This window comes from Lygodium microphyllum, chromosome 7, assembly GCF_053477565.2.
Source record: "Lygodium microphyllum isolate KBCC chromosome 7, Lygodium_microphyllum_v1.1.10, whole genome shotgun sequence".
Lineage (NCBI taxonomy): Eukaryota > Viridiplantae > Streptophyta > Polypodiopsida > Schizaeales > Lygodiaceae > Lygodium > Lygodium microphyllum.
Window position 1 is genome coordinate 110,186,637 of NC_141141.1, and position 19,221 is coordinate 110,205,857.

Here is a 19,221-nt window from a genome sequence, read left to right on the forward strand (position 1 = left end):
AAATTAAAAAGCACATGTGCTTTTGAAAGAATTTTGAAATAAATTTGAACAAATGAAGTAAAATTTATTTGAGTGTATACAAGAAATTGGTCCGAAAACACCTTACCTTCTATGAGGAATGTTGCATTTTCAGCAAGATATACCTATTTGTTACATGCGAGCCAAAAAAATAGACCATTAGTGAGAACTAAAATACTAAAACCTATGTTCATGCATCAATAAATAGTCCCTAGTTGTTATCCATGTGGCCCTTACAAAGAGGTGTTTACCTTGTTTTGTTCCAATTTTTATCATGAACACACAAGCACCAACTAGCTAGATAGCAACTAAAAGGTGGTTGATCAAGAATATCTACAATAGCAATCTCAAGTAAATGTGTGGAGGAAAAGCCAGTATAGGTTGTGTGGGGCACATGAAGCATGAAAGGGTTTGCAAGTTTGTATAAATCAATCTTAAAGATTTTAAATAGATATAATCTTGAAAATATTTATATCAATACTTTCTAAAGCCATGGATCAAATGTGCTAGGACCAAATCACTAATTAATTGATATCATTAATTGGTGGGCACATATAGTAGGCTTGCATCCTACCTTCCAAAATTACATTAGTGACATCCTTAAGGCGAAGGATAGTACTAAGCTTGACCCTAAAACACCTTTGAAAGAGACCCAAAAGGATCCTTAACAAGACCAAAAGGGGCCTCAAGGAAACACCAAAGTTTAGCAATCACCAACAATCACCTCTTTGAGCCACTGTAGTCTTTTAGACTTATAGAAGTCAGTTTGTGAATTCTGCACGAGAATAGCTTGATGATACATCAAGTAGGTTGATGCCTCAACATCCAACAAACTTAATCAATGGCCATTCGTCTTGCACCCACAATAATTTTTATGATGATGCTTTTTCATAAAATATTTATCATGACATGCTAGGCCATGCTTCACATGCCTCTATAAAAACAAAGCATGCTATGTGAAAGGATGCTGTAACTAAATGAAAACCACATCAGAACCACAAAAAAATGCCTTTTAGTCCTAATCCCCACTATGGTGTCCTGTGGTGTCCTAGCTTGTTCAAAAACAACAATGCTAGTGCTCAAGGGCTGTTTCTATAAACAACATAGTAATAGCTTATTTGTTAAACTTAACCAATATTACTTCATATTGAAGCAATTTGATAATAGGAAGGATTTTTAAAAATAATGCAATAAATAATATTAATTAATAAATATTTAATCAACCAAGTTGTGGCAACACTAAAGTCTATTGCAAGCTTTCAAAAGGCTAGGATAATCCCATCAAATCATTCACTTTCCCAAATATTCTACACTTCTAATCAAACTTCCAAATAGTTTAGAGGCTTGTTTCTCACATCCCATACAATGCAAATCTTAGGTTTAAGGGCACCCTTCTAATAAGACTTCTCAAAGTCTTTCTAATCGTACTTCCAAATGCTCTTAAGGATCTTTTCTCCTATCTAGTAAAATGCAAATCTTAGGTTTAAGGGCACCATAGCTCAAAGCTATAGCTGGTACATAAAGCACCTTGACAGCACATTTATGGTTGTTGCACCTTCATTAAGCCCAATAGGCAAGTTGGAGAGCAACCCAATCAAGGCACTCGTATTGCAACATAGAGTCAAGGGAGAATGATGGGGTCCATGGTAAAACAAGCACCAAATTCCCATAAAACGCCACCACACCTCAATACCCCTTTCTCTAGAGAGAGAAGCAAAGCCACGAAGTAGCAGTTACCAATGAAACTCCTACCAACAAACCATTTGATAATCTTGTCTTTCAATGGCTGCCCCATGAAGTTCAAAAAGACATCTAATCAGTAATCCATAGACCTTTATCGTATCCTTCCTAAACCATTTGATGGTGTCATTTTTCTATGGCTGCCCCATGAAGTTAAAAAAGACATATAATGAGTAATCCATAAACCTTTATCATATCCTTCGTATGATAGTACCACCAAAACTTCAGGCATTGTCCCAACTTCTAAAGAAAAGACACCGGACGAGTAATCAACAACACTCTTTCATATCCTTCCTTTGAAAACACCACTTGAATTTTCAAGTGTTTCTTCCCAACAACTGCCACTTCAATACTTCCACCATTGATCACCACCTACTGCCTACAGACTTTAAGCCCCACATCCACCATATAAACCCCACCGAGATAAGTGCCAACTGCAAAATCCCAACTGCATGGCCACTCCATTGCATCTTAGCATATCCCTCCTCTCCACCTCTTTCGCATTCAAGTTGGAACCACGATGTGTCAAGTTGTGTAAATAGGAGTAATGGCCGCCAGTACATTTTTATTCAGCCTTTATTCTTCTCCAATTTGTCGTCCTACCATTGATCACAACCTACTACCTACAAGTCTTTAGCCCCATATCCACCATATCAACCCCACCTAGGCAGGTAGCAACTGCAAAATTCAACTACCTAAGCCCCATATCCACCATATCAAAACTGCCTAGGTGGGTAACAACTGCAAAATCCAACTGCATGGCCGCTCCACTGGTCAACTGCATACATCTACCAATTGTGCATCTTAAGTAATCCCCCACCCCCCTCCAACTCATCTGCATTCTCTCAACGTCAATATTCCAAGAAGTTGGACCATATGTGTCTGGCCACATCTACACTTTTATTAAGCCTTTATTCTTCTCCAATTTGCCATCTTTCCAGCTATGGTATCATAAGGCTAGTTAATTGCTGCCCACCCAGGTACAACTTTTCCCAAATACTTGAGTGGCACAGTGGTTGTAAATGGGCTTTCCTGGTCAAGGCAGGTGTTCAATTCTCCCTAAATGCAATTCATTTTTAAATAAAGACCATGCCACTCGCACTTGGGCACAGCCCATAAAAAGGGAGCCAACTTTTAAACATGGCAAAACATCCCTGCAATCGTGATGATGGTCAGGGACTTGGATTGTGTGTAACCAACCTAAGGTTGAGCACAAATTCGATATCCAAAAGCCAATCAAAGACAAATGTCAAATTTGCTGCATTCATCGCGCTGTAACTGCCAACCATGAGAAGAAAATATTCTTTATTAACCTTGAAACACAATCTACAGTCTACAGTACGCATTCAGCAGAAATCTTTGGTTCCAATCCCAAATTAATACAAACAAATAGATCAACTGCAACCAACAACTACATAATTCCTAGCTTGTCTTCTGAAGTTGCGATGGCTACTAGAGCTAGCATTAGAGCTAGTATTGTAATATAATTACTTCCGTTCATTCAGTTGTGAGACTTCCACTTTTATTCAGTTTTGAAACCCAAAGTGAAAGTCTCAGTTCTGATACCCAAAGGTAATACTTTCTAAGTGCTATATACAAACTATAAGTAGCATACCTGGACTTCACAGATACTGATGTAAGGGGTTAGACAAAAAAGTGTCCTATATCTGGAAAATGATTTGGGCACCCACGATTTCCTTGTCAAAGGGATATAACACTGGGAATCTATACCTGTCCCTTTCAAATGTCACATTAACCAGGATAACTACAAATTTACCATACACAAACAGTACTAATTGTAGCATGAATATGCATCAAATGTTACAAAATTAAATTCAGCTCAAGTATCGATTATTTGGATGTTGTTACTACATTTTGATTAGCCCTTAAAGGATGGGAACTAATTTTCCAGTCGTTACAAGAATATGCCTCACTACTACAAAACCCAATTCAGCTAAGTCCCAATTACTTGATGGTATCAATTACATGGATGTTATTGCTCCATTTTGATTAGCTCTTAAAAGATGGAAACTCATTTTCCAGACATTACAAGAATATACCTCACTAGTACAAAATCCAATTCAGCTCAAGTCCCAGAGTAACTTGATGTCAAAACTCCTTTTCAATCATGTATAGTACAAACATTCACTTGGACTAAACAAAAAATGAATCTGTAAGATTTATGCTATATCCTTGCTCCAAAGCTCTTAAATACTCTGATACATGCAAAAAATGGAACGTGATGAATTGATTAATGTAGTATTTGACATGCAATATAGTTCAAAATCATTCATTACAATAACTCGGGAATCCTATTTGCATCACCAGTAACTTCCAAAGCCAAAACAGCACAGCGTTACATTTCTTTTATCATGTTGAGTCAGTTGTAAATCTCCAACCTAGGGAGTAAAGCATACAAATATATGTGCACTGCCATTTGATTAACTTATTCCCTTACAATGCGCACTCTATCAAGTCCAAAGAAAGCTAAGCTCACTTTCGAGCCCAAACAAGCTAAGCTAGTCAGCTGAAGTTCCAACAGGAATCAAATATTAGGAAGGCATAAAAGAACCTCACATTAGGACAGAACGGGAATCTTCTAAAAACATAGACTATATCATATCTTAGGAAGGCTACACAACACTCTTTTCAGAAAATACTAACTGTTGATAAATCTGATTATAAAAAATTTAAACATTCTTAATTTGCCCATCAAGTTCATTCCACAACAGACTTAAGCAGATCTTCCTTTCAATCAAAATGGACATTGGAAAGTGTTTCTCAAGTGTAACTCTTCTCAAAAAGTTGGGACAATAAAAACCCCCAACCAAGATTCACAATTGCCATACAATACTTTGCCAATGATTATCTCATACTGAGGTTGCCGCTGTCAAAAACGCTCTACCCGCTTTGCGATCAGCAAGGGGTCCATGGCAACCAAGCAACTGAAGGGAAACCAATAGCTGAGTCAGATACCGGATAGTCTTTGTAGTATCATGGAATGCAATTAGGAAAAAAATGCAAGAAAGGACCTTGGCATTGACTCCATCATTGACAATCCTGTTCTCTTCTTTCCACTTGATGTAATCAGTGCGAGAGAATTTTGTGAAGCCCCTGCACATCATACATTCACAAACTCAGGTAAAACAATCAATACTCAACCAACCCCATAAACAACTTGATCATCTTACCATTTCCTGCTCACAATGATCTTCTGCCTTCCTGGAAACTTGAACTTGGCTCTGCGGAGAGCTTCTTGAGCATGTACTCCATTGCTGTCTTTGCAGCGAACAGAGAGAAGAACCTGACCAATGTCCACTCGAGCACATGTTCCCTGAGGCTTTCCGAATGCACCTCTCATTCCTGTCTGGAGCCTGCAGCAAGAGAGACTGAGCCTACGCACAAAGTCTTCTACTACTCACACTGGCAATATGGAGCAGCTATCACTCACCTATCAGCTCCCGCACAAGAAAGCATCTTATTGATGCGGAGGACATGGAAAGGATGCACACGCACTCTAAGATGAAAAGCATCTTTACCAGCATACTTTGTCATGTACTTGTTGCATGCAATACGAGCAGCCTCAAGTGCTTCACTAGAAACATTTTCCTTTTCCCAACTGACCAAATGCACACAGAATGGGAACTCATCAACACCCTTCTTTTTCATTCCAACATCATAAATACGGATCTTGGGATCTGGAACTCCTCTACAGTAGCGAGATTTTGGGTAAGGCTTGTTCTTGATTTGGCGATAGCATCTTGCAGGTCCTGTGCCACATAAATTCCATCTGAAGATTATACAGCACACAGCAGTTGCATTCACAGCAGCAGTATTTCAGATTATATTTATGCCTGCTTGAAATTTGAAGCTGTGCATGCGCATAATCCCAACATAAAAAAACATGTCATACAATCATCATGGATATGAGCTTCATAATGGGTTAAATTCAAATCCCAAAACGGGAGAAAAGAAAGCGTGTTAGTTATCTGAGGCCGATAACCCCATTATGAAATCGTAAGACCAAGCCAAAGAATCTCAGAATCAGGCAAATGCAATCTCACCAGAAAATGGATTTGTGCATGCTCAAAAGAAGCAACTGCTTTACCCTCTAATGGTGCCTCTTATATAGCCATACACAAGCAGAACTATACCTTCTGAAGAGATCCATGACTTCAAAGAAAACGAGGATGGACGGGCACCCAAAACCCTGAAACCCTGGCGGTCATTTACTTTAAGAGACTATTGCATGCATTTAAGGACTGTTCCAAGAAAAGCTGCCAACAACATTCCGTTGCGTCAAGCAATCAATAAACGAGACCATCACCCTCGAGAAATAAGATCGACTCGTGCTAGACCAGACGGTCTTCGAAGATGCGCAGTGCTAGGATGGATTGGTAGACCACATAACAAAATAAAGGAAGCCAGCAAAGTAGAGGATAGATCAGTATGATTAGTGCTACTGGAAGAGCATGCCCGTCTTTAAGGACTGTTCCAAGAAAAGCCGCCAACAACATTCCGTTGAGTCAAGCAATCAATAAACGCGACCATCACCCTCGAGAAATAAGATCGACTCATGCTAGACCAGACGGGCTTCGAAGATGCGCAGTGCTAGGATGGATTGGTAGACCACATATCAAAATAACGGAAACCAGCAAAGTAGAGAACAGATCAGTATGATTAGTGCTACTGGAAGAGCATGCCCGTCCAAGGGCTACCTTACGATTTGTTTTATAGGTTCTTGGAGCCGTCTAACTACCGCAGAGACTTGACAGAGCAAACCTTCATGAGGAAGCTTTCCAAATAAACATTACGGTGAGTACAGACGACGATTATGTGAGGCAATAAGATTTCCATTACATTCCATTACAATCTTAATCACGTCATTATTTCTCAGGGACAGACGCACGCAAATACTGTAGCAGATGAAATGCTTCTTCAAGACAAACACAGACAGTATAAACACAAGAGAGATCACTTACTGCGTCCCATGGCGATGTCGCAGAGAAGGGAGCCTGATCACCTGCCGCAACAAAGTGAAAAGACCCAATTGTTGTTCAACTCGCTGCTTTTGTTGGCTGCTCCAAACCCTAACCCGCCTTTTAACTCTGGTTAACCGCTTGTGTTTTTCCTTCCTCTAGTTAACCCGCCTTTTAACTCTGGTTAACCCCCTGTGTTTTTCCTTCTTCTAGTTAACCCGCCTTTCAACTATAGTTAACCCCGTGTTTTTCCTTATTCTTCTTCTTCCCTTTTTTTAAAACACTGGGAAAATAAATTCGGATTGTGGGGGTTGGGTTAACCCCCTCGCACAAAGAGGGATTTGGGGCACTCCTGTTTAGAGAAATCCTCATCGGCCCTCCTAACCCTCGTGTAGATTTAACTCATTGCCGATGGTGCTAACCAATCAGAAAGAGCATCGATTGTCAACCCCCTTGCACAAAAAGGGATTTGGGGCAATGGGTTTTGGAGAAACCCTCATAGGCCCTACTAATCCTCACATAAGAGGTAAATTTAACGCAATGCCTAGAGCATTGATGACTGTCACTGGCTTTTGAGTGGCCAATTAACTTTTGCCAACATGAAGAACCTTGAGGAGCTACATGTTCATTGAATGCATGAATATTTGTAGCAACACTTAGCATGGCCATATGGACCTACTAGTCCTCACATAAGAGGTAAATTTAATGCAATGCCTAGAGCATTGATGACTATCATTGGCTTTTGAGTGGCCTTTTAACTTTTGCCAACATGATGAACCTTGAGGAGCTACCTGTTCATTGAACGCATGAATATTTGTAGCAACACCTAGCATGACCATATCGAACACCACTCTATCCTCCTTTACCCCCCACTACAATTGGGCGACATAGCTTTAACTCTAGTGGGCCACTTGTGCTCTTCCTTCTTTTTTTTAACAATTATGTGAAATATTCCCTTTTTTTTCATTTTGAAAGGGGGTGTTTTTACAAATCGTAAACTTGGTTAACCTAAGAGTCATTCCCCACATAGGCAAATTTGTCAATGGGAGTTTCACTTTAACTTTCCAATTGTCATCCACATGTAAGCAAATAGTCTTGCTCATTAAGCAAGTCTTGCTTGGCCCCACTCCAACTAGAGAGTAACATGCTAGTAGAGCATGCACATGCGCGTGCGCACGTGCACACACACGATGATTATATTAATTACTGAAAAGGTAGAAAGGTCACAAATAAGCTAAGTGAGCAATAGAGGAGCTAAGAAACTGTCATATGGCAAGAGACCAAATCATCCTTGGAAATAAAACTTACATATTGCATGATATTAAATCGTTAATGAAGAAGACCTCTTAGTAGAGCAACGTGACTTTGCACTCTAGAATGGGAACCAAGAATGAAGGCATTTTGGGTTGACCAATTATATGAACAACCTAGAAGCATAGGAAGTGAGAACAAGCTAGTCAATATTGATTACATGCCACCATGAGCCCTATATTCTAGTAATTTCATGCACGATGCCCCTATCTTTAAGAAAGAATCATGCAATGGAGGCCAGTGGCCTACTAGCCAAGGCAAATAGGATTTGAGAGAAGCTAGTTAGTGTTGATTACATGCCACTATGCACCCTGTGTTATGGTATTTCCATGCATGATGCTCCTATCTTCAAGAAAGAATTATGCAATGGGGACCTTGGCTGGTATCCAAGGCAAATAGCTCCAAACAATGACAATTTGAGTGCCACCATGTAAGTTTCCACATCCAATATTGCCCCCCCCCCCCCCCCCGCCCCCCCCAAAAAAAAAAAAAAGAGTATTTGCATACAAATATGATTCTAGGATATCCAAGAAATGCCTAAACGCATAGAATCCTTCTTTCAAGCATAAAATGAACAACTGAGTAATATCCCTCAGACTAGTCTTTGACCAAGGTAACAATGGTAGATAATATGAAATCACGGGTAGAATAATTGTCAGAGCCATTGTAAGATGCACATGAAAAGCTATGTTTGTGATTTCCGATAAACAAATTTGTAGGTTGCATGTGTAGAGGTCCAATCAAGCAAGTGCTTAAACAGTGCATTATATGTCTCAAAAAATTCATTATTTGAGACCATCCCAAACTAGGCTTTTGTCCTTGGGGTAAATTCAGTAAAACATTCATAAGGAATGACCCTCTCTCTCTCTCTCTCTCTCTCTCTCTCTCTCTCTCTCTCTCTCTCTCTCTCTCTCTCTCTCTCTCTCTCTCTCTCTCTCTCTCTCTCTCTCTCTCTCTCTCTCTCTCTCTGTGTGCGCGCGCGCGCTTGATCTCACTCTTTCATGATGATGAATTAACCTCAGATCTCATAAAACACTTCAATTTCAAGCTAGCTCATGCACATATCATGGTGGAGCAAGCTTTTGGCATTTAAAAAAAAATTCACAATCATTCCTTGCAAAACAAATCCAATGCTCGAACTTGCATAACCTAGATACGATGGAAATTGATCATTGTGAAGACCCTAACTACCCACCCACATTTAAATTGTTATGGTGAAAGGTAAAACAGGTAAAGAGGAGGTAAGTGAATTAAATCGCATTTATTCATGATGGATAATTCTAATGAACATTTATATTTTTTGCAAATGGTCGCTCAATAGGCCTCTTCAATGCAATCCACATTTCTTTCATTGTTGATTAGAAATCCTCTGAATGAAGATACATTGGTATTTACCACACAGCAAAGGCAAGACTTTAACTTGGAGATAAGCATGTTGGGAGTGGAACTCTTACGGTTCTAGATCTTAACCAATCTTGAAAGGTTGGTGAATAGGTTCACTGCCCCAAAGTGCAAGTGAAAGGTTGGTGAATAGGTTCACATAGCTTCACTGCCCCAAAGCACAAGTGAAGTTGCTGTGCACGGAAACCTTGCTTAGCAATCCATTTCTCCTCTGTTCCCTCTTTGTTTCTAATTTTTTTCTTCACCCTCTCTCTTCCCCCCCCAATTTCCTATGTCTAATTTTTTTTCTCTCTCTACCTTCTATTTTTTTCTTCTCTCCTAGTTCTCTCTCTCTCTCTCTCTCTCTCTCCTCTTTTTCTCTCCCTGCTTTTCTTCTCTCTCTCTCTCTCTCTCTCTCTCTCTCTCTCTCTCTCTCTCTCTCTCCCCTTTTATTCTCCTCGCTTTTCCTTCTCTCCCTCTCCTCTTTTTTCCTTTTATTTCCTTCTTCTCTCTCTCTCATTCTCTTTTAAATTTTATATCTCCTCTCTATTATTCTCTCTCTCACCTCTATTTTTTCTTCTCTCTCTCTCTCTTTAAATTGTACCTTTCCTCTCTATAATTCTCTCTCCATGTTCTCTCTCTCTCTCTCTCTCTCTCTCTCTCTCTCTCTCTCTCTCTCTCTCTCTCTCTCTCTCTCTCTCTCTCTCTCTCTCTCCCCTTTTATTCTCCTCGCTTTTCCTTCTCTCCCTCTCCTCTTTTTTCCTTTTATTTCCTTCTTCTCTCTCTCTCATTCTCTTTTAAATTTTATATCTCCTCTCTATTATTCTCTCTCTCACCTCTATTTTTTCTTCTCTCTCTCTCTCTTTAAATTGTACCTTTCCTCTCTATAATTCTCTCTCCATGTTCTCTCTCTCTCTCTCTCTCTCTCTCTCTCTCTCTCTCTCTCTCTCTCTCTCTCTCTCTCTCCCCCCCCCCTTGTATTCCCAGTGCATCACTTAATGGGGTGATTAGAGCACTGTGACGGGGATATCTGGTATAGGTAGTACAAGTTATGAAGGGGGAAAGAAGTGTCTGCCAAGTGTAAGAGGGTACACAAGAACCAAGGAGTTACACATAAATAAAGATGGATTAAGTTCTAAGAAGAGAAAGTGCATTAGCATTGTGTATATGTATTTATGTGTGCATCCGTGGATGCTTGAGAACGTTAACTTGTGTGTAATGAGCATTGCATTCATTTGGGGTCATCCTCTCCCTTACAAGTCAAGGTTTAAGGTATTTTCTTTCATTAAGAAAGACAAGAGAGGTAATTCTCTCATTAAGAAAGATAAGAGAAGTGATTCTCTGGAAGTGAGGAGACAAGTGATTTTCTCTTTCTAAGGTCTAAAATGACACAAGCTTTTATGTGGAAGTCAATCTTAAGGTTGAGGCCCAAGGCAATTTAAAACTCTCCTTAAGGTGGTTGCATGGACCACAAGTTAAGAGTACAAGTTTGAGAATCTGTTTTTTTTTTAAGACATGGTGAATCCATTTTTAAAAGATCTTGCGATAGAAAGGAGATCTCTAAAAATGGCTTGTGATGGGTTATCAGAAACAATGAGATCTACAACTTTTGTGTTGGACGTTTTTTCATCCGAGAAACACACAGAGAGATATCTTGACATTAGTTTTTTTTTTTTTTTTGCAGGAAGCTATAAAGATGTATTAAAATAGAATAGAAAGTTTTACAGCTGGTTGATTAAGTGCTACTTCAAAACTGGGAAGCTACCATTGCTTAGGTGGACAAATAGTCAGCTGTACAAAACCAACAGACCATAAAAGGTCTGAAGCATCAGAATTGTAAACCCTAATAATCCTAATTCATTGTACAGCCTTCTTCTTGATATCCAGAAGTATTGCTGCCAAATCCACATTGGAGGCTGAAGTCTCTAGTCCCTCCTTTAAGCTATCTTCATGCTATTTGAGAATGGTAGCTGTGCCTTTCTCAACCTGAAAAAAAAGATCAAATTTCAGGCCATGTATAGGATCCACATCAGTTTTTTCAAACATTTTCTTGTTCCTGCTTATCCAAATGTGCCACAAGTAATAGCTTTTGATCCAATTCCAAATTGGGGGAGGGAGACCATATATTTCCACCAGTAACACCTCCTTCCAGATGAGTTTAGTGGGGTGATACTTGAAGACAATGACCTGCAGAAAACACCAAATATTAGCATTTTTAGTACAGTTAAAGAAAATATGTGAAATTGATTCTACCTGCTGGCCACACCTTGTGCACAGCCCATTCCCCAGACCAGCTTTGAGTGCTCTCCTATTAGTCCACAGACTTTTGAGGGTAATGAGCCACATCAAACAGGACATCTTTGGTTGAATAGAGGGAGCCCAAATGTTATTAAACCTATAATTCCACTGTGCTACTACCAAATTAATATGCCACCTGTTATTCAGTTTATTACAGAGTGGAGCATTGCTATTTATTAAGTCAGGTAGGGGTAATAGCGGTTTGTCCCCCAACAACCTGATCCCCCTGTGATTGAAGTGGTGGTTGAGATTGCTCATAACCGGCATGTTAGATCCCCACAAGAGTACCCTTTCAGTTATCGGGTCCAATTCCTGTCTTTTTAGTTTGAATTTCTGTTTTAGTTGTGTCCCAGTCATCCACTTTTTAAGGGCTGGATCCCAAATGTCCCTCCAGCTTCTAATTCCTTTCTTGAAGAGCTTATAGGCGAAGTTTAACTGGTTGTCTGGAATAGCTCCCTTATGGAAGCTGAACCAGATGGAGTCTTTGGAACACCAATGTAGAGTGAGGTTGGGGTGGGGAGAGGGTATTAATAGGTTTTTGTACTTGAACCAGGCCTCCCAGAGTCCTTTTGCCAGAGGTGAGCAACCTTTAGGTTTTAGATTGACAGGACATATAGTTATTGTCAGTGGGTCTAGGCCTTTCCATTTCGGGCAGCCCTTTACCTGAAATTTGCCAGTGGCTGCCTTGATTAAAGTTGTCCAGTCCTCTTCTTCCCTTATGATGCTTCTTGCTATCCATTTGGCTGCCAGTTTGTCAGCCAGAATGCTAGGATTGGGAAGACCAAGATCTCCTGATTTCTTAGGTGTAGTGCATATAGCCCAAGATACTTTAGGTACCTTGAATTTTTCCCCATCTCCACTTCAAAGAAAGTTTCTCCCTAGTTGCTCTAGTTGCTTCATTCTTGCCTTAGAAGGTTTCTAGCAAGCCAAAAAGCAGATTGTGGATGGAATTAGTATGTGTTTAAGAACCATACATCTTCCAACCATATTGAGCTGTAGCCCCTTCCATTTTTCAAACTTACCCCTGACTTTTTCCAAGGCCCAGTCCCATCTTTGTTTCATTGAGATTCCAAATCCCATGGGTATGCCTAAAAGTCTAAAAACTTTACCTGTTTCCAGCTTTTTGCATCCTTCAGCCAAGAGCCAACTAGGACAAGGACTGATTAGTGTTTTAATTCCTGTTTTGTTGGGGTTGATCATAGAGCCAGAAGCCTTGCAAAAGGTTTGCAAGCAGTTCCAAAAGGCCACCAATGAGACTAGATCATTATTTACCGTACTATTTGTATCATCAGTAAACTGGTTGAGAACCATGTCTTTGTTGTCGAGGAGTTTGATACCTTTAATATTGCCCTTATCAATCTCAGCTTGAATGAGCCACCCTAGTGCATCAGCTGCAATGGCAAACAGTAAGGGAGCGAGAGGGCAACCCTGCCTGATGGATCTCCTCAAGGGAAAAGAGTCAGTCATCTCCCCATTCATGGCTATTCTTGTGGAAGCATTACCAAAAAGGGTACTAACATATTTGATGAACTTTCTCCCCAGCCCCATATCATGGAGGGATTGAAGGATAAAATCCCATTCTAACCTATCATAAGCTTTGTCAAAATCAATCTTGAAGAACACAAAATCTTGGTTAGTTTTTTGGGCTTGTTCAATGCCTTCCCATAGGGCAATTGTTGAGTCTAGGATGTATCTCCCTTTAATGAACCCCTTTTGTTCTTTTCTTATCCAGTGATCAAGTTGTGCTTTAGCAAAGACCTTATATGCTGATGTGAGACAAGTGATGGGTCTCCAATTAGCTAGGAGCTCTTTGTCATCTCTCTTATGGATTAGCTTGACTACCCCTTCATTGATTGTGTGAGGCAAGGCTCCAAATTTTAGGGATTCTCTCCATACCATGAGAAGGGGCGGAATAAGAAAGTCTTTGAATTCTTTGAAGAATTCATTCGGAAGGCCATCAAGCCCTGGGCTTTTCCCTGATGCTAGAGAGTCAATGGCATCACTGATCTCAATAGCTGAGAGCTCCCCATCTAGAACCTCAGCCAAGCTTGGAGGGACAACTTTCCTCCTAGCCATCGCTATCTTAGCCTTGGCAGTTATCTCTTCTAGTGAGCTCTCTGTAGGGGAGCTAAACATTTTAGAGAAGAATTCCTTGGCTATAAGGAGATTCTCACCATTGTTTTGTGCATGTGTGCCATCTTCCTTTCTCAGCAAAGGGATGGAGTCTCTATCCTTTCTTTTTTAAAGGACTTGGAACATGTCTTTGGTGGGTTTATCTGCTTTGCCAGCCCACCATTGCCTAGTGAAGAGTTGTATGTCCATAGCTTCTTTTTCTTCAGCATATCTAAGTTCTTGCTTGATTCTTTGTAGGTCAGGTTGCAGTTGGATCTCCCCAGGTTCTATCCTGATGTCCAAGGATTTATATGCTGAGTATTGTCTACCCTTCCTACTGACCAATTGGAACCCATCATCTTGTGGGTCACCGGTTTTAGGATGGGGATTCACCTTGTTGGGTTCTAGACTCACTCTATCCTTCCAATATTCAGGGCAGTTTCGAATAAAATGTCCCGTTTTGAGGCACTTGAAACAGGCATTAGGGAGATTCTTATACAGGATAGGTTGGTTCTTCACAAAGTTGCCCTCTGTGTTAGTAATCAGCAACGAATCAATTAGGGTTTTGCTTAGGTCTATTTCTATTAGAAGCTGGGGGTGCCACCGCAGGTTAATGTCCGTGTAGGGTCTTTGCCCTAACAGTCTACCCAGGGGGGTGGCTAAGGTTTTCAGGAAGGGGTATAAGTGTAACGGCAAGTTTGGGAATTCGACCCAAATCGGGACGCATGTCGGTTTGGGATCAAAGGGGTTGAACTCTGGAGACCACTTGAAGAGGGACAATGGAGAGCTTCTAAGCATCCATTGTCCATGGCTAAGGAGGGTAAGGACTGTATGCTCATTTTCAAACAGGAAGAAGAAGTAGTTGTTTGGGAAGTATTGGATAGCAATGGGCTTCCCCCCAATAGGTTCCCAATTTAGCTTAACCCAGTTACGTAGAAAATCCATGGGGGGACATGCCCCATGACACAGTCCGATCAACACTCTAGACTGATAAGAGACAGTGAATTTCTTCAACTCAATAGCAGGGACAGAGAGACAGAATTGTGTACCTGACATACCTGTTGGATTGGATGATTGGCCAGATTCCGGAGGCGCTTTGGGGGGGTGGCGGAGTCCTACTGCCCTTTTTGCATTCCTGCTTGAGTCTGATATTCGCTTCATTGAGGAAGACGCAGCTGACTTCGAGGAGTTGAGAAGTCGTCAGATCCCTCAGTTTCTTGGAAACTCTCCCTTTGGAACGCAGGGCTTCTAAAACTGCTACCTGCCAGCTGTTCTACAAAGCCTCCCAGGTGGACGGTTCGAGATCCTGAGGACAGTCCATCTCCTCTTCTGTGTTCTGCATGCTGCCCAATAGGTCCGAGACCTGCATGCTGAGCGGAGAGTCCATTAAACAGAGGGTTACCCACTACTTTCCCAAATGCCCTTTGTATAGAACCCGCCATGCCAGGCTCATGATGGGAGAGAGAGGGGGGTGTCTCTGCATGATAGGCAAGGACATGGTGCCAAACTGCGGCACAGTCTGAGCAGAGTTCTGGATCTGCATCCCCCAAGGTGCAGGCACTTCTGCACATACCCTGACGGGCGGCACGAAAGAAGACAGAAAGCCCACCAACTATTATGAGTCATATCTTGACATTAGTGCTGCAGAGTAGGTCCTATAATAGCCACATCTTGCATGAAGATCAACTCAAGTCTCTCTCCAAGAAGAGAAGCTCTGGAAAGCCTATAAAAGAGGAGGCTCTCCTTGGGTGTGAGAGAGGTAAAGGGAGCATCACTTTGCATGTATCCAAGAGGAGAAGAGAAGGTGCAAGTACTGCAGAAGCTCCGCTGAAATCAAATGCTATGGAAGCTCCGCTGAAATCAAGTTCCAAGAGGAGAAGAGAAGGTGCAAGTGCTGCGGAAGCTCTGTTGAAATCAAGTTCCACGAGGAGAAGAGAAGGTGCAAGTGTTGCAGAAGCTCTGCTGAAATCAAGCGCTAAGAGGAGAGCCCTACACATATTGTGTAGGAGAGAAGGAGACTCAATAAGGATCAAAAGGTGCCAAGTTCCAAGTTGTGCAAGTGTTAGCTAGTTGTATACCGTGCAAGGAACCGTGATCTTATCTCCAAGATCTATAAGTAAGAACTGGTTTATGTGTAATGGAGGAGCTTACTCCTTGTCAATAATATAACTCCACAAGGGGGGGACTAGCCCATCTTCAAGTCCCTAGTGTGTTGTCAATTTCTCTATCTCCCTCTCTCTCTACATCTTTCTTTTCTCTCATCTGTTCTCTCTCTATGCCAACATAATATTCACCATATATATATTAAGCATATAAGAAAGTCGAGCATGTATCTTGGATATTATAACAAGTACCCTTGCAAGAAATCATGCCATCACAATACGTGCCCCCATCTCCACACTACTAAAGGTTTGGACTGGAGGGTATAACAATAAAAAAATGAAAAAAGGCATAGGGAAGAGATTGAAAACCCTAACCCTACTCACAAGCTAGAAAAATGAAAAAAAGAACAAAGAGAAGAAATAAAGTTGATCTCATCATCAAGAGATTTTGATGAAGGAGAAACAGAAGACAAGCATGAATCATCATTCAAGCTACTAAAAAGAGGTTAAAGAAAGAATGTAAAAAGTTGGAAGATAGGATGAAGCAAATCCAAGAAGAGTATAAGTGGGAAATAAGGGCTTCCATTGAAGAGGCAATGCACAAAAAGGATTAGATTATCTCACAATAGATAGTTGAGATTCTAATAGAAAGGGGAGAGACCTCTAAAGGAAAAGTGAAAGTGATAGAGGAATCACATTCTTTTGAATTAGTGATCCTTCGTGAGTTGATGAGATAGATATGGAGCATGAAGGCACAAATCACTAAACTCACCAAGGCAAAAGAAACTATTATTGTAAACTAGGAAAATAGACCATGCCTTGATAAATCATCGCAGAGCACACATGATAGGGCAAGGCATAGTAGGTAAAGTGACACAAGGCTGAGAGAGTAGTAGCCTTAGTCCAATTTAGTCTGATTAGGTGGGCTTGAGTTAGAGGGTCAAGCTTGAGATTGAATGTGTAAGGAAGCCTATGTGGAGGTAGCCTTGAGATTTAGTAAGCACTCTAAGGCACAAACAATCATGAGAGGCACTCTTAGGCAAGTCTGGATGCAAGCAATTAGTTTAGAAAAGCATAGGTGTAGGTAATCTTGGGTCTACCTAAGTTATACTCTTAGGCAAGTAAGGTAGGCTAGATGGGTAGGCTTAAGTGGGTAAGCTTGAGTGGATGAGTACGAAGAGAGGTAGACTATGACTTTTAGAGTTTTTCCATTTTCTTAATGCTTTCTATCCATTAATGAAACAATCAAACAAGGTAAAACTCAAACAGAGGAAGAGCTCAAAAAGTACATTTGCATGGATGGTGTGATATATGTTAGATGCGGGCTTGTAGATGTGGATGGATCTCCTCTTCTTTCTCTAGCCCTTTATCTGCTTCTCTTTTTGCTTCTTTCTTCTTTAACACCCTAATTCAAGTAGCCCTTGATGTCCTTCTCTTTTTTATTCTTTCTCGTTATCACCCTAATTCAACAAGTCTGTGTAGGTAAATGCACTTTTTTTCATTGTTTTGCAATCCTAGCATGTGGATGCTTCTCCTAAGAAGCTTTCACAATAGAAAAGCTTTGGAGATGAATCCTATTGATAACAACATAGATGGGTGGCTATGTTAGTAGCCCTAACTTCCTTGTAGGTAAGCCTTATTTGAGGTCATGTCTATTAGATGGGGTCTTTCATGCATCTCACATCATGTGTCCTATTGAGGAAGTAGTTTCCAATCATGTTGTGATAAACTAGAGATGGCTATGTGTAGCTTGCAAAAGATATTGTAGAACTCCTCGATTGTTTATGGTCAACTTATAGGCCACAATGAAGAAGATTATGGTGATGCAAATTGTGAAGATGGGTTATGATGATGGAATGGGACATGATAGTAGACACTCATGGTATGTGTAGGCTGATGAAGGCAATGCTGCAAACAATAGGGAATCATGCTACTAATTGTGGGAATGGGGGCCTTACAACTTAGAGCACCATGGATCATCAATGGCATGTTACGAGGATAGCACATTGAGCATATCTAACACTTAATCTATCATACTTGGACTCAAGTATACTAAACCTAAGCCTGCTAGCTTAAGAGTGCCTACTAGAGGCTTGAGAGTGTTTGATGGTAGCTTGAATCTACCTACTAAGAGCTTGAGAGTGCCTGCTTGCCTAAATTTGCATGCTCAATATTGCCTACCTAAGCTTGCATGCTTGTTTTGTTACCTTCTTTTCGAGCACATATACATCCCTAAGCTTGCATGCTTGTTTTGTTACCTTCTTTTCGAGCACATATACATCCTTCAAGAAGATGTTCCCAAATCACAATTGATCAAATGGAAGCACATATGAATTTTCCAATCACAATGATGTTGATAGAAGATTGGTGGTTTAATTTTTGTATGATTTCTTTCCTATGTTTTACTTTGTTCAGAGCTTATTTCTAATCTATCTTATTCAATTCTAATCAATCTTCAAACTAGTTCCTCATTGATATGATATTGTAAACTAGTTGTACTTCTTTTAGAGTAAGCAACATATACAAGAAGGACTAGCATACACATACCACAACTATCATTAATAGCACTCTAGAAGAAAAACAAAAGAGGAAAGTGAGAGCACTTTATGTTTGGGTAACCAGATTGAAATTATAAGTGTGTAGAGGAAGACATCAAGGATCTTTATAACATGATGAGCATCAACGACACCACATATAGAGATGTATAATGACAATAAAGGGGAAAGCTCAAAGGAGCATGCTCTCATACTTCACTTTCCCACCATGGAGATGAAGAAGGATTTCCTAGCCTAGAGTCAAACACTTAAAAGGCATGAATGCATTTTTAGGAGATGACCTCACATTGGCATAGCTAGCCCAAATGCAAGAGTATATGCCAAGGATTAAGGTAGCTAGAGAGGAAGGCAAGATGGCCTTCTATAGAGGCGAGAGAGTTGTGATTATTGAGAGGCCCACCAAATGACGTAGTGTGAGACTTATGGGACTAGCCTACTAATGGCAGTGTTGTCATGAATCGCATGGTGGAGGACTTGCTTGAGCAGTTGCACCAAAAACACACCATACACAAGAGAAAGCTCGCTGAAGAGTAGAAGAAGAGAGATGGAGGTAAAAATGTTGTCTTGCTAGTTTTTTCTTCTTCTTTCACACACTTTTCAATGTACACAAAGTATAGATAAGGTACAACATCAAGGAAAGGGGCCTACTAAGTCAAACAATGCATAACAAACTACATTAATTGACTAACACTATAACTATGCCAGATGTAGATAGGTGTAACAAAC

The 19,221-nt window shown here is 40.5% G+C and overlaps 2 protein-coding genes across 3 annotated transcripts in view; both read right to left on the reverse strand.

Annotated features, from left to right (window-relative positions):
* Nucleotides 1–4,404: 4,404 nt before the first annotated feature.
* LOC148033820 (large ribosomal subunit protein uL16) lies at nt 4,405–6,888 on the reverse strand. The gene is made up of 5 exons (XM_087681822.1): nt 6,741–6,888; nt 5,210–5,528; nt 4,950–5,132; nt 4,791–4,872; nt 4,405–4,703 (listed from the first exon to the last, which is right to left on the reverse strand). Exons 1-5 carry the CDS (start codon nt 6,748–6,750, stop codon nt 4,629–4,631), a joined length of 669 nt encoding a protein of 222 aa, XP_087537948.1. The 5' UTR covers nt 6,751–6,888; the 3' UTR covers nt 4,405–4,628.
* Nucleotides 6,889–11,366: 4,478 nt separating this feature from the next.
* The window catches only part of LOC148033821 (hexokinase-1-like), a 62,797-nt gene continuing 54,942 nt past the window's right edge, over nt 11,367–19,221 (reverse strand). Inside the window, exons 10-11 of one of the 2 annotated variants that reach the window (XM_087681824.1) lie at nt 11,549–11,615; nt 11,395–11,414 (exon numbers count right to left, since the gene is read on the reverse strand). In XM_087681824.1, the coding sequence (XP_087537950.1) occupies nt 11,410–11,414; nt 11,549–11,615 (72 nt within the window). In that variant the 3' untranslated portion in view covers nt 11,395–11,409. Of the gene's footprint in view, nt 11,415–11,548; nt 11,616–19,221 lie in introns of both variants that reach the window. The other variant, XM_087681826.1, reaches the window with a different exon arrangement.

What these genes read in the sequence shown, in the direction of transcription:
- LOC148033820 (XM_087681822.1), bottom strand. An exon ending in TCTTGTGCGGGAGCTGATAG is followed by an intron (nt 5,133 to 5,209) that starts GTGAGTGATAGC and finishes CTCTTGCTGCAG; the next exon opens with GCTCCAGACAGGAATGAGAG. An exon ending in ATCATTGTGAGCAGGAAATG is followed by an intron (nt 4,873 to 4,949) that starts GTAAGATGATCA and finishes TATGATGTGCAG; the next exon opens with GGGCTTCACAAAATTCTCTC.